This window comes from Sinocyclocheilus grahami, unplaced genomic scaffold (genome assembly GCF_001515645.1).
Source record: "Sinocyclocheilus grahami isolate Dianchi unplaced genomic scaffold, SAMN03320097.WGS_v1.1 scaffold1468.1, whole genome shotgun sequence".
In the NCBI taxonomy this organism is placed as follows: domain Eukaryota; kingdom Metazoa; phylum Chordata; class Actinopteri; order Cypriniformes; family Cyprinidae; genus Sinocyclocheilus; species Sinocyclocheilus grahami.
Window position 1 is genome coordinate 71,192 of NW_015506647.1, and position 15,630 is coordinate 86,821.

At 33.5% G+C, this 15,630-nt stretch overlaps 1 protein-coding gene across 1 annotated transcript in view; it reads left to right on the forward strand.

Moving 5' to 3' along the window:
- The window catches only part of LOC107570505 (solute carrier family 12 member 5-like), a 47,771-nt gene extending 43,687 nt beyond the window's left edge, over positions 1-4,084 (forward strand). The window contains exons 15-18 of the mRNA XM_016256733.1: positions 2,426-2,530; positions 2,677-2,845; positions 2,952-3,147; positions 3,897-4,084. Coding sequence (XP_016112219.1) covers positions 2,426-2,530; positions 2,677-2,845; positions 2,952-3,147; positions 3,897-4,084 — 658 coding nt within the window. The remainder of the gene's footprint in view (positions 1-2,425; positions 2,531-2,676; positions 2,846-2,951; positions 3,148-3,896) is intronic.
- The last annotated feature ends 11,546 nt before the right edge of the window (positions 4,085-15,630 follow it).

Below are 15,630 nucleotides of genomic sequence, written 5' to 3' on the forward strand. Positions count from 1 at the left end.
TATATATATATATATATATATATATATATATATATATATATATATTCCCTAATGACAATTTCATGATTGGTATTATATAGTGATATTATTTGTATTATATATATATAGTACAAATTATTGGTTATTGTCCAGGAGTGGGGTTTTTTTCCCAATTAAGAGATAAGAAAAGTTTGTTTTGTTTTGGTCTAAATAAATAAATAAATACACTACAATACAATATATTACATTTGACATTCCTGTCCCCCTCACTTCTGAAATGACGGCTACACCCCTGCACAGCACACCTCGTTCTTTATGAGTCCCAGAGAAACAACAGCAATAAACTGTCTCTACTTTCTCAATATTGCTGTAATAAAACTTCTTTACTATGCTGAATAGCCTCTATTTCCTAAACTTATTTACAGGTATATAGCACAATAAAATACCATTAATTCAGCACTTTGTATTCACTACATTCCCCCTTATAACCTTTGTAGATATGCATTACAAATGTACAGCTGATAAAAGTATGGACTTTGTCATGCTTTGGTTTTTTTTTCTCAACACTTTAAAGCCACAGTGACTTCATTTGTCTTTCTTTCGCTGATCAGCATTGATTTCAAACTGATCTGGACATAGTGGTCTAATGTAATTATGAGCATACAATCCAGAATAACTGAATTCATAAATATTCAGCACCTTTAATATAACACACATAAATGATCACTAATGCAGTCCATTACTGCAAAACATGAGAATTTCAAATGGGGAAGTGTTTTCTCTATATAATTTTTCTGATGAATATTCTGATGCTCTGTTTTCCTCTGCAGGTTCTTCCTCATGTGCTACATGTTTGTAAATCTGGCCTGTGCGCTGCAGACTCTCCTCAGGACCCCGAACTGGAGGCCACGCTTTAAGTTCTACCACTGGTACGAACACACACAAACACCTGCTCCCTTAGGTTTGTGTCACTGACAGAAAGTGTGTTTGTTCACAAAATTATTGCTTTGAGAGGATGAAAGTCTTTTGTAAAGTTTAACCTTAAAGTGAAGGCTACAGACATCACACCACATAATTAAGTCCTTCTTCCAGCGCTAAGATTACAGTCACCTGTGGTGGTTATCGTTATTATTATAAACACAGCTGACACCAAAATCACAGCAATTGTTAACTGGACAAATGAGCATGAGTTGGACTGTAATGTCTCTCCAGGGCTTTGTCACTCTTGGGCATGAGCTTGTGTCTTACCCTGATGTTCCTCTGCTCTTGGTACTACGCCATTGTTGCCATGGTAATCGCCAGCTGCATCTACAAATACATCGAATTCTGCGGGTAAGCAAACCTGAATGAGTCTCGGGAGGAGGCGACAACAGAGGAAAAAAAGGAAAAAACTTAATGAGTTTCACACTAACTAGATCAATCTCACTCTTGGCAGAAAAGGCATTATTGTCTGTACAGCTTTTAGTTTTTTCTGCTAGAGGATTTATTTAAAGGCCTGACGAATGTGGTGTAATGAGTAATTATTCAAAGTAAATCTATATACTGTAGTTTCAGATGATTATTAGTGGAAGATACTAAGGTTTAGTAATAAGGTTTGGCCAAAGTATCATGTATAAAGACCCATTAGTATAGTTTGAGATAAATATAAGCATGCTTTAAAAAAAGACAACATGTTTCTAGAATTCACTTATTTGATTTTATATTCTCTGTTATAATGTACTTAAGCCAAAGTATATGATTAATATGTCAAAAGTTCAAGGTCGGTAAGATTTTTTTGTTCTTTTATGCTTTTATGCTCACCAAGGAGTTTAGTATTTAATTAATCAAAAATACAGTAATATTGTAAAATATTATTACAATTTAAATAAGTGTTTTCTATTATAATGTATTTTAAAATGTAATTTATTCCTGTGATGCTGAGCTGAATTTTCAGCATTATTACTCCAGTCTTCAGTGTCACATGATCCTTCAGAAATCATTTTAACATTTTTGGTGCTCAGGGAACATTCATTATTGTTATCGCAGTGGTGCTGCTTAATATTTTTGTGAAAACCATATTACGTTTTTTCAGAATTCTTTGATGAATTGAATTCTTTTGTAACATTATAAATAACTTTACTGTCACTTTTAATAATAATTCAATGCATCCTTGCTGAATAAAAGTATTAATTTAAAAAAAAAAAATCATATTGACCCCAAACTTTTGAAGATAGTTTAATTTGATTCATTTGACAACATCTTTCATTATCTATTAACAATGTTAAATGTATAAACCTTTTTTATTTCTTGTTAAAAATAGTGATGTCAATAGAAATACAAAATAATTGTAAAGTAATCTCATGATTTCATACTTTAAAAAATGGAATACAACAGCAATATCATCAAATTATTAATATCATCAAATTTGTAATATATAAAAGTTATAACCTGATCCTGATCTTTGTAGGGCAGAGAAGGAGTGGGGTGATGGGATTCGTGGTATTTCTCTGAGTGCCGCCCGCTATGCTCTGATGAGGCTGGAGGAAGGTCCTCCTCACACTAAAAACTGGAGGTTAGTGACTGATCAGTAATATGCCTCTTCACACAACAAACAAGCAGTAAACTATTACATGCACAACATGGTTCTCACGTCAAATTACATTCATCCAAAATATTGAGAATGTATTTTACATTTTTAAAATGTTATCAATCTTCCAGGCCCCAGATTCTGGTGCTTATGAGTTTGGATGGGGAGCAGAGCGTAGAGCAGCCTCGACTGCTGTCTCTGACCAGTCAACTGAAAGCGGGCAAAGGCTTGACCATCGTGGGAGCGTGTGTGGAGGGCACCTACTTAAACAACCAGCCACAGGCACAGAAAGCAGACCAAGTATGCATGCGCACACACACACACACAGACACACATACATACACACAGAGGATCAGTGCTGAGCTCCTGCAGAACTACTGACGCTAATAAGATCCATCTCTCTCAGTCCCTAAGGAAGCTGATGGAGGTCGAGAAGGTGAAGGGATTCAGTCAGGTAGTGATCTCTTCTAACCTGCGGGACGCCACCTCACACCTGATCCAGGCTGGAGGACTAGGTGGCCTCCGTCACAACACGGTTCTGGTCAGCTTCCCTAAGAACTGGAAACAGGCTGAGGAGCACCACCGCTGTAGGAACTTCATTGGTAAGACAAGATGTTAGGTTAGTTTGGACAGTGCAACAAAGATAGCAGAGCCTCTGTTATAGCTGGTTGATGAACTTTTTACCCATGTTTTCATGACTTTTGGCTCAGCTTTACTGATATCACTATGTTATCAATCAGTAAAGCAACTCTTGCTCACAAGATTGTAAACTGCCTGTTATGAGAAATGATAAAGAGTGCATAGATATCTACATAGATGAATATTGAATACATACATGTGCATGACTAGGGACCTAATTTATATTAAGTGACTTTAAATGCTATGTGCTTACATTTAAATTAATCACTTGATACAATGCAATTTTTGTGTACATACATGTTTTTACATTGTACTTGTATTTAAAAAATAGCATCCTGTAGTTATATATTTAATTTCTGTAGTTACATCTCTAATTACACTTTTAACCCTACACCTTAACCCATCCTTAAACCTAACTCTAACCATAAGACCAAACCTGTCCCTAACCTTAACCGTAAAAACCATTTTGTTGGTATAAATTAATGTATTTAGGTTGATTTAGTAAAGCTAAATTATATATTTTTTATTTGAACAACACCCGTTTTAGATATTTAGATATTACCATTTTATGTCAGCGTACTGTGTTCTTACACGTGAGCAGCTCATGATCACAATTAGATTGTTTTCCCAGTGTAGCTCTATGTATGACCTCACAAATTAGTGTGTTTGAGTTTATTGGTATGCGTTTTTGTTTTATTGTTTTTCCCCACAGAGGTTGTTAGGGAGACCACTGCAGCTCACCTGGCCCTGCTGGTGCCGAAGAACATCTCTGCATATCCATCAAACGGAGAGCGTTTCACTGAGGGCCACATCGACGTGTGGTGGATTGTCCATGACGGAGGCTTGCTCATGCTCCTTCCCTTCCTCCTGCGCCAGCACAAGGTACTGCTGGCAGAGTGATCAGATCAATGTTGGAGCAAATGTTTTATCATTGATGGTAGATAATGGTACTTTGCGTGTGGACAAGAACCATACAGCTCTAACTTAAACCCTAGTGAGCTGCCTACCTAGACAGCATTTTAGGCATCAGAGGAATGCAACCAACTCCAAGGCTTTTCAAAATAGAAGATACATTTTTAAGATATGTTTTTTTTTTCAGATGTTTCACAGATACACCAATCCCACAATGTGCAACAAGCTCAGTGACAGTTTTGTAACGTCATTATGGATATTTACACTATTTTAAGAGGTGTCAAAATGTGTATACACATGCATTTATTTGATCAAAAATACAGTAAAATCAGTAATATTGTGAAACAACCTGTCGATCTTTATCACTGTCCCAGTAGCTCCCTTAAATAACAGAAAAATAAGTACAAAAGTACATTACATTTCTCCAGTCTTTGTACTTTATTTTTTTGTACTTAATTTTATATTAATTTCGGGAGCTACTGGGACAGTGATATAGAAAAATATATCATGCCTGAGTCTGTAAACATGACGATAACTGAAGCGAGAGATGCTGAAGACGGGCGCAAAGAGGAGGAAATGCTGTAGCATGCAGAGCAAGATCACCGTTCACGATGCTCAAAATATAGGAAGAAAATACAAATATGAATGTATCACTGAGGGCAACTGACTGTTTTCAGAAAAGTTTTGATGGTAATGGTATTTTCTTCTCCTCTTTCCTCTGTATAAAGTAGTGTTAATAAGCGCAGCACTGCTTAGTTTACAGCGGTAACCAAAGAAAGTCTATATTGCTGCTGTTCCATAAGCACCACCTGCAGAGAGTGAATTTGCATCTCATTCAGCTCGTCTGCTGTTTTTGTTTCATGCAGATATGTTTTATGTAGCATACTTTCACAAAGCTAAAGTCAGACAATTATGTTTTTGCTTTAAATCTTCAAATTATAAAATTCAAATCAAAAACATCTGCTTGTGCAACGTGTGCAGCATCTTTGTTTGGATTGTGATTCAAATGCAGTGGTTGCCCCTAATTTCAAATGGCTACAAATATTTTGGGTTAAAGCCAGTTTCTGGACCACAAAACCAGTCATAAGTCGCTGGGGTATATTTGTAGCAATAGCCAAAAATACATTGTATGGGTCAAAATTAGCGATTTTTCTTTTATGCCAAAAATCATTAGGATATTAAGTAAAGATCTAAGAAGATAGTTTGTAATTTTCCTACTGTAAATATATCAGAAATGTATTATCATTAGTAATATGCATTGCTAAGGACTTCATTTGGACAAATTTAAAGGCGATTTTTTTCAATATTTTTATTTTTTTTCACCCTCAGATTCCAGATTTTCAAATAGTTGTTTCTCAGCCAAATATTGTCCTGTCCTAACAAACCATACATCAATTGAAAGACTATTTATTCAGCTTTCAGATTATCTATACATCTCAATTTAAAAAAACTGACCCTTATGACTGGTTTTGTTGTCCATGAGCCCCGGAGAGGAGGTGCAGATGACCTGGACGGATGAAACCGAGAAGACCAATAACCCAGCAGTGGCCAACCCTGAAAGCATAAAGGATATGTTCAACATGAAACCGTGAGTCAAGATAATGATGGTCTCTACTGAGTATGTTTTGTGTCCGGTGAATACGAAAGCTTTAACAAATCAATCAAAAATTAGATTTTAGTCATTAAGGAAATGTTCAGCCAATCATTGTATTATTCTGTTAGTTGAGGGTGAGATGTTAGGCATAAAGATGCATCGACAGATTTGAACAACAACAAAACAATAGGCCAGTGCTGATTAAGATATTTTGCTTATTAATCATTTGACTATGGAACACCAGATCATTGTATTGACACTTCAGTTTAACAAAGTTTAATTACAGCCCCACAAAGATGTGCAAGAGCTATTTTCAATGTCACATTTAGGTATTTCCACTGAGCATTGTTCATTGATCAAAGTATTGATCCGTTAGTTGGATGTATAACAAGCTTTTTTTCACCCTCAGATTCCAGATTTTCAAATAGTTGTTTCTCAGCCAAATATTGTCCTGTCCTAACAAACCATACATCAATTGAAAGACTATTTATTCAGCTTTCAGATTATCTATACATCTCAATTTAAAAAAACTGACCCTTATGACTGGTTTTGTTGTCCATGGTCACATATTAAAAAATTTATGTCACGTATTTCAGTATATTTGTAATTATACATTTGTAATGAAGTTGCGTTTACATTTAGTACATTTAAAATATATTAACTTTAAATGTAATAATAAATAACAAACCGTTAAAAGTATAATCAAGAACTTTACATGTGCTTTAGTATGTTAGTCAGCATTTTAAAATAAGTGTGCTTCTTTAAAGCATGACAAAAGAATAATAAAACAATGATTCAAAATCTACTTTAAAGTAAAACTTTTAATTTGACATTATTACACTTGACATTTGATTATTACAGTATTAGATCTGACATTATATATAGTACACTTAAAAGTGTACCTTAATGTGTTAATAAACAGTCATGAAAGTGTACTGTCTTTAAGTACACTTAAGTGGTTTTTTATTTCATTAATATAATATATTCTCCAAGTATAACTAAAAAAAAATATATATATCATCTACTCTTGAGGGGCTCAGCTCAACCACCAAATATTCCTCACCCCTCGTCCCTCACTGCATAGACGGAACGTCCCAGTAACCCCAACCTACACCATGAGCAATAACGCCCCAGCACATATCAGATGACTTTGCACTACATAGTCTAAAAAGACACCAGCTTAGTAGATGTCACTTCTTCCACATGATTAAGTTTTATCCCTCTCTATCGTCCTTCTATTGGTTCAATTCTCACCTCAGAAACTCAACAGCTTACGTCTCACACAGATCAGTAAATGATTGAGTTAGTCTTTGTTATTATATTCTGACTAATTTCCAAAAACCCATGTTCTCCAGTGGCACCTGACCAAATACTCTGATCCATCTACTCTTTATTTAATATTATATATCATAACAAAACACTTTTTCACATGCAAACCAACTTTATTTTTGATGGGCACTTCAAAACAGTCAATTTTAAATGTTAAAATGTGGCATTTATTCATTTTTTTAGTGACCATTGCAAACCATCCAGCTTTTTTAAAGTTTGTTTTTTATCTAACCTTGTATTACACCGCCTTTCAAAAGTTTGGGGTCAGTAAGATTTTAAAATGTTTTTGAAGTACGTCTTTTATGCTCAAAGAGGCTGCATTTATTAAATGGAAAAAAACAGTAGTATTACTATTTAAAATAACTGTTTTCTGTTTTCATATATTTTAAACTGTAATTTATTCCTGTGATGCAATGCTGAATTTTCAGCATCATTACTCCAGTCTTCAGAGTCACATGATCCTTCAGAAATAATTCTAATATGCTGATTTGCTGCTCAAGAAACATTTCTTATTATTATCAATGTTGAAAACTGTTGTGCTGCTTAATATTTATTTGTGGAAATCGTGATTTTTTTTTCAGGATTCGTTAATGAATAGAAAGTTTAAAAAGAACAGCATTTATTTAAAATAAAATTCCTTTATTTACATTTTTTTGTAACTATTTAAAAGTCACTTTTGATCATTATAATGTGTCCTTGCTAAATAAAAGTATTAATTTCTTTAAAAAAAAAAATCTTACCAACCCCAAACCTTTGAACGATGATGAAAAATCCCCAAACTCAGAAATTCCTCCACGTTTAAACATCAATATGATATTCAAATCCACTACTGGTCAAAGATTTTATAGCTATTCGAATAGGCAGCTCAAAGTCGGCCAAATTATTAGTATGCAGCAAAGCATTGTCTGCATTCTTCGTGTTTGTTTGCATATGAATGGAAGCAAATTAAACTAGTGAAAATCTAGTGTGCCCTTCCCTTTATGCTTCATATTTTGTTCCTATACTGTCTCTCTATTGTTTCATTATTTGGCATAGGGTAAATTAGAGTGGAATCTTTCTTTGCTGAAAACAAGTCTTCCAGTGTACCACGTAAATGTCCGAGGTGTGTTTTTACACCAAGGACAGAATTGACCAGGGTTTAATGTGAGCCAGGTGTAAGCACTTCTGGATCAATGACTATCAGCTTTGCCCTTGACCATCTGCATGTCCTCTGACTACATCAGCCTTTTAAGAGTCATAAATACTGTACAATATGAGAGGGCTGGACCGTGTGTGTGTGTGTGTGTGTGTGTGTGTTTGTACACAAGTGGATTTAAAGGGGTTTTATAATATAAAAGAGGGTTGAAGGCTGTGTTCCTTTCACAAATATGTTCACTTAAAACATCATCAGCAGACATGAATTATATTGCTCAGTCACACGTGTACATACTGTGAAGAGAGTCTGAACAGAACTGCTGTATAACTGAAAACCCATATACAGTTCAAATATTCCATGAAGATATAATCCTGAATAATCTCATTTAATAGTAGAATCACATATATTAAGGGAATGTAAATAGAAAAGAATTAGTATTTATTTACAAAGAAATTATTTATTCATCCAGCAATTTCTGATTGATTGTAACGTGGTATTTACATCTCTTGCCAAATCACTAAATATAAACCGTGCCATATGAGACGAAAAAAAAAAGTGAACAAATAAAACATTTTCATACAAGAAACAGACAGTGCTGGGTCACAACATATTATCATGCGTCTGATATTACCAGTTACTTTGTAAAGCAGATGCAGTTTTATTCTAACAAAATCAGCCTTTTTCACCAAATCAAATTTGTGAACAAAAGCATATTTTAACTGCATAATATTTTAAAATCATATCTAATGTTTGTCTTGAATGTCTGACATTTTCGTTTATTTTTGCATTTGTAAAGACAACACTAATTTGCTACATTTAAGCAGCATCTTAGCGACTGATGCCGACTGTTCGATTCACGAGCACGAACATATGAATTAGTTCATTTGTGGTAGAAATAGAAGATATTAAAACATTTATCTAAAGAACTATTTTATTTTTTTTGTAAAATTGCAACGATGAAAAAAGGAATATATTCGATTACTGAATAGACTAGTAAAATATCGTCTTGTGTAACTGTGAGATTTAAAAAAAGGAAAATAACTAACTGTATGTTTTAAAATTTTAAATCAAATTGTGCTGAGGTTGCTGCTACCGTCATTAAAATGTAAATATATTGCACTCCCCCAAAACATAAGACTGAAAACAAAAGGGGAAAAAAATTCAATATTTATAGATTTTTTTGCATTTAAATTGAAAGTGTATTACATTGAGACCCCCAAAAATTTGGTAATTTTTCACACAATGTTTTACAGGGTTTTGAGTACTATAACACAGAGACAGGAAGTACTTGACTGGCAAAACCTCTCAGATAGTTTGTCAAAACACTACCATTAGTCTGTCCTAATACTCAAGCATACTTCATTTTACCTCATCACGTCCACACTTGTAGTAGAAAGGTAGTGTGTAAAAGTTGTGGTCTATAAGTTAATAGAAGTGATATTTAACTAAATCGATGTTTGCGAAACGAATTTGAATTAGCTAAGTACATTTTCTTTATCAGTATTCTAGTTATGCTCAGAATCAAGTGATCTTTTTTAATCCAAAACAGGAATTGCAAAGTGCTACCTATCATAATTCTTCCAAGTTTATTGCTTTTGTTTCTAGCTAAAATTATCATCTTATCTGAAGGAACTTTTGCATTGCTGTACGTTTGAATTTACAACACAGAAGACGAGTTTGGCTTGTTTGGAGTCCTATGCAATTACAGTTTAGTAAGTTCTTTGAGGGTCTAAAACCACTTTCTACTGAATTGTTTATAGTGGTACTATTAAATATTATAGATAGAAATCAGAGCTTCCGTATCTGCCAGGGTGACTTGCAGTTCGATTCCACATTATTTAAAGTCATGCAAAGATAAACATGCTGGGACAGTGTCACGATTAAGCCATATTGGCTGCGTGCTGTTGGATACAGAGGTTTCACTCTGCGGATGATGATGATGATGATGTCCTGTTCATCATGAAGTATAGAATATCTGAATTGAATTCACATTGATGCAAAGGGCTTTTTGATATCATTTTATCAGATTCGTCTTATCCTTCCCCAAGGCTGAAGGCATAAAGAAGTGTCATAAACCTTGTGTTGTATAGCATGTCGTTCCTTATCGTCCCTTGAAAGGGGCAGTAAACTCGAAAGTCACCCCAAATTGGCCAAAGCATAACTAGAAATAAGCACTGTGAAAATTCAAAGCTAGTTTCTTTCTCACATATATACATTCAGTCACTTTTTATCTTTATTTCATGTCCTTGCTATGGAGCACTGCTGTGGGAAACCTGAAGTAAACATCGTTAGAATGCATATAGATTTATCATGATGCTTTTTATGCAATGCTGACTTGTAACTATCCTGCAACAGTGGTACTAGTCGACTAACAGGGCTTATAAAATAACCAGCGAGCTGAATTTGAAATTGCAGGTGTTTCAGAAGGTGCAAATGATATTTGTAAGTGATTGCTGAAGCGGCGTGTATGAAAATGTTCAAGTGCAATATTGAGAACGCTGACTTGTATGGAATGAGCTATTTAGCCAGACTTGAAGTTAATCGAGAGAAGAGAAGTTGCCAAAGTTGATTTATCATGTTGTATTGGGATATACACTCTAAAAAATAAAGGTCCTGCATTGGCATCAGTGGTTCTGTGAAGAACCTTTAAAGGAATAGTTTGCCCCAAAATCTGATGAAAATTTACTGTCAGACCCTCGATGAGTTTGTTTCTTCTTCAGAACAGATTTGGCTAAATCTAGCATTGCATCACTTGCTCACCAATGGAGTGAATGGGTGCCGTCATAATGAGAGTCCAAACAGCTGATAAAAACATCACAGTAATTCACAAGTAATCCACACCACTCCAGTCCATCAGTAACATCTTCTGAAGTCAAAAGCTGTGTGTTTGTAAGAAACAAATCCATCATTAATTTTAACTTTTAAACGGTCACTTCTGGCCAAAATTCTGGCCAGTTCTGTTATCAAAATCCACTGACGTATTTGTTTATAACTGTTTTGGGCTGTTTTTGCTTGTAAACTGTGCTTGATCTGTACATATTTCCCTCCTGATTCAGACTAGATGACTTTTTCACTGAAGAAAGTAATTTTACAGATACATGTCTTATTATACTTTAGCCGAAAACAACAGTTTAAAGTTGAAAATACACAATGGATTATTGTGATGTTTTTATCAGTTGTTCTCATTCTGACGGCACCCATTCACTGCAGAGGATCCATTGGTGGTCAAGTGATAGCTAGATATAGATATAAGAGTTATAAACTTTGTCAGACAATGTCTGAAATTTTTCTTGCGTAACAGTATGTTTCTTGCACAATAAATCTTTACAGACAAAATACAACATTTCACAATAGACAGAATAAATACAGTGGAATTAAAAAAAACACAATTCAATTTATGTGCCATTTATGAATTTAATGCAAAATTTCTCCAAATCTGTTCTGATGAAGAAAGAACTCATTGACATCTTGAATGGCCTGAGGGTAAGAACATTTTCAGCAAATTGTCATTTTTGAGTGAGCTATTCCTTCAGCATCCATTCTGGAAAAAGGTTCTTCAGATTATTAAAATCTTTTTCACACTAAGGGGGAAAAAAGGCTCTTTTAAGAACTGTTCAGAGAAATTTTATTTGAGGAACCCAAAATTAATTTGCTACAAAACCCCACTTTTGGAACCTTTATTTTTAAGAGTATATATATTTTAAGGGCTTTTGCAGCTACTTTAGATTGGCGGGAGAATTGAATCATCATTCGTTCAGTGCTCCTGATACCTGTTTCAGCATGTTGGTGTTAACTCCAGAAATTCACCAGGCCTCACCTCAATCATCGTTTCAAATTTTAAGCATTTCTTCTGATTTTCTAATGGCAACGTACATCTTCAGATACTTCCGAGATCTGAAACTTTCCCAGCAGTGTGTGCAGGAGCCGACATTTCTACTTTTTCCATAGGAGGGCGGTTTGACACTTTTTGTATGGTAGTCTGTGTAGATCCAAAGACAGTGATTTGATTAGTGATGTGTTTTGTTTTCTGCTTCAGTTTTCACAAGGAGTCATAATGGTGTGTTTCTGAGTGTGATTGTAACGGGGAAAGAGGTGGCGAGTTTCTGTTACTGTATGTATATGACTGTGTGATGTATCACTCTGTTGGAAAAAGAGAGGTTAAACTGTGGCAGTTACTTTTGTAAATATATGACACATTATAGTTATCTTACCCTAGCTGTTTAATTTGTGTGTCCATGCAAGTTTAATATTTTAAAAATAAATAGAAAATTGTGTCTCAATTGTGTTATATGAAAATGTATTTAAACTATATCTTAAATTGTTGTTTTATCTTGTCAAAAGCTTCTATGTTCTATGAATAATGGTTTCTCTGGACCATTTTATAGACTTGTCTGCACAAAATGCAATAAAGTTCAAGTTATTTATTACAATTATTTTTGAGTTTTCATTTGTAAGCAAAAAAAATCAGTGGTTGTTTCTTCTAATAAACAGTATAATATGGAGTTTTTGCACAGTCATGGTGAGAATTTTCCTCAGCAACAATATTTCTATTCAAACATTTCATTCAGAATTCAAATTAAGTGTATTTAGAACAATGTCTGAAATTTTTCTTGCGTAACAGTATGTTTCTTGCACAATAAATCTTTACAGACAAAATACAACATTTCACAATAGACAGAATAAATACAGTGGAATTAAAAAAAACACAATTCAATTTATGTGCCATTTATGAATTTAATGGTAAAATTCTCCAAATCTGTTCTGATGAAGAAAGAACTCATTGAGATCTTGAATGGCCTGAGGGTAAGAACATTTTCAGCAAATTGTCATTTTTGAGTGAGCTATTCCTTCTGCATCCATTCTGGAAAAAGGTTCTTCAGATTATTAAAATATTTTTCACACTAAGGGGAAAAAAAGGCTCTTTTAAGAACTGTTCAAATAAATTTTATTTGAGAAACCCAAAATTAATTTGCTACAAAACCCCACTTTTGGAACCTTTATTTTTAAGAGTATATATTTTTAAGGGCTTTTGCAGCTACTTTAGATTGGCGGGAGAATTGAATCATCATTCGTTCAGTGCTCCTGATACCTGTTTCAGCATGTTGGTGTTTTAACTCCAGAAATTCACCAGGCCTCACCTCAATCATCGTTTCAAATTTTAAGCATTTCTTCTGATTTTCTAATGGCAACGTACATCTTCAGATACTTCCGAGATCTGAAACTTTCCCAGCAGTGTGTGCAGGAGCCGACATTTCTACTTTCTCCATAGGAGGGCGGTTTGACACTTTTTGTATGGTAGTCTGTGTAGATCCAAAGACAGTGATTTGATTAGTGATGTGTTTTGTTTTCTGCTTCAGTTTTCACAAGGAGTCATAATGGTGTGTTTGTGAGTGTGATTGTAACGCGGAAAGAGGTGGCGAGTTTCTGTTACTGTATGTATATGACCGTGTGATGTATCACTCTGTTGGAAAAAGAGAGGTTAAACTGTGGCAGTTACTTTTGTAAATATATGACACATTATAGTTATCTTACCCTAGCTGTTTAATTTGTGTGTCCATGCAAGTTTAATATTTTAAAAATAAATAGAAAATTGTGTCTCAATTGTGTTATATGAAAATGTATTTAAACTATATCTTAAATTGTTGTTTTATCTTGTCAAAAGCTTCTATGTTCTATGAATAATGGTTTCTCTGGACCATTTTATAGACTTGTCTGCACAAAATGCAATAAAGTTCAAGTTATTTATTACAATTATTTTTGAGTTTTCATTTGTAAGCAAAAAAAATCAGTGGTTGTTTCTTCTAATAAACAGTATAATATGGAGTTTTTGCACAGTCATGGTGAGAATTTTCCTCAGCAACAATATTTCTATTCAAACATTTCATTCAGAATTCAAATTAAGTGTATTTAGAAGTAAAAAAAATGCTCTTTATTTTTTCAGTGCAAATATTGATGGGTGCTACTTACACAAAATGTAAATACAACTAATATGCTGTTTGTGTTGAAGGTATATCTTATCAATGTTGGTTTGAATTAGTGAGAATAGCCTTGGTTATTTACACAGAGATGAAATATATATAGTTCATATAAATAAATTAAATTAAATGACAACTATCCAAAACAACCAAGAAACTTTTTTTTTGTTGAACATTTCTAATGAGGTGAAATAATTCCATATTGCATACATTGAGCAGCCTAGCCTTACATTACAAAAGACTGTCACATTATTTAACCATGCATTTACAGCCTAACTTGATAATATTCTAACTGCAGCAATACATTTTATAGTATATGCATGTAGTAAAACTGTGTATATTTACTAATATATTTATGTGCAAATAGAAGAGATAGGCCATGACCCCAATAAATACAATCAACCTGTTAATTTATAACTTCATCAAGATAACATTCATGCCCTGTAAATGTAATGTAGTTCATATTTCACAGTTTTTGAACTGTTTAACTTTAGTCCTGTTTATCTTTTGCTCAGTGAGGAAGGTGTCGCCCCTTTAACTCAGTGTGAAATACAGATTCCTAAGGATGTGCTTACAATACTCAGATATCATTTGTATCAGTTGTAATCTTGTGAAAAGGAAGTGCATTTCACTTGTAGTGTACTACAAATTTTAAAGTGTTTTAAAAAAGAAACTGCAGATAATATATTACTGAAATAATAAGCCACTTAAGCATACCTAAAGAGAAATACTTTGACTGTTTCTTAAGTACACTTTTAATTTGCATATTAGGAATTGACATCTTATAGACATAAGTATAATATCTTAGCAATCTATAAAATGTGTATTTTAATAAGTGTGATAATGTTAAATTCAGCATTTTACCTCAAAGTACATTTTATATTATTTTGTGTATTAAAGGGGTCATATTGTTACGGGGCTGACGAGACGTGAGACTTGCGGATCCATTCGCAAAGCTTTATTAGACAAAGGCATTTCATGTGTTGACTAACATATTAAAGTACTGAATTATAATTTTAGCTGTAGTGTGTTACTTGATATTATATTTAAAGTTAATGTATTTTAAATGCAGTAAATTGCAACTTCATTACAATTATGTCTAAATACCTGATATACATGTTTCAAAAGAAATGACATTAAAATATATATTTACTTAGCAAATGTTCGTCAGTTCATTCATCAGTACATATTTAACCACATTTCAATAGAAGTAATTATGAAGTTACACATAAAGATGTATTTAATTGGGTTAGAAAACTCTCTTAAGTTCAACTATTGCTTGTAAAATAAATGTAAACTGTAATACATTTTAATTCAATTGCAAATAACATGAAATTGTTCATTAAAGTATATATTATTTCCATAACTACTCTTTTTAAAATTATGCTAAAGAGTAGCATACTTCCTTTTCACAAGGGTAATCTGAAATGTATTAATGAATTCGATTATTCATAAAATATATTCTACAAATAAGCATTTTATCAAAATCAAACATGCACTT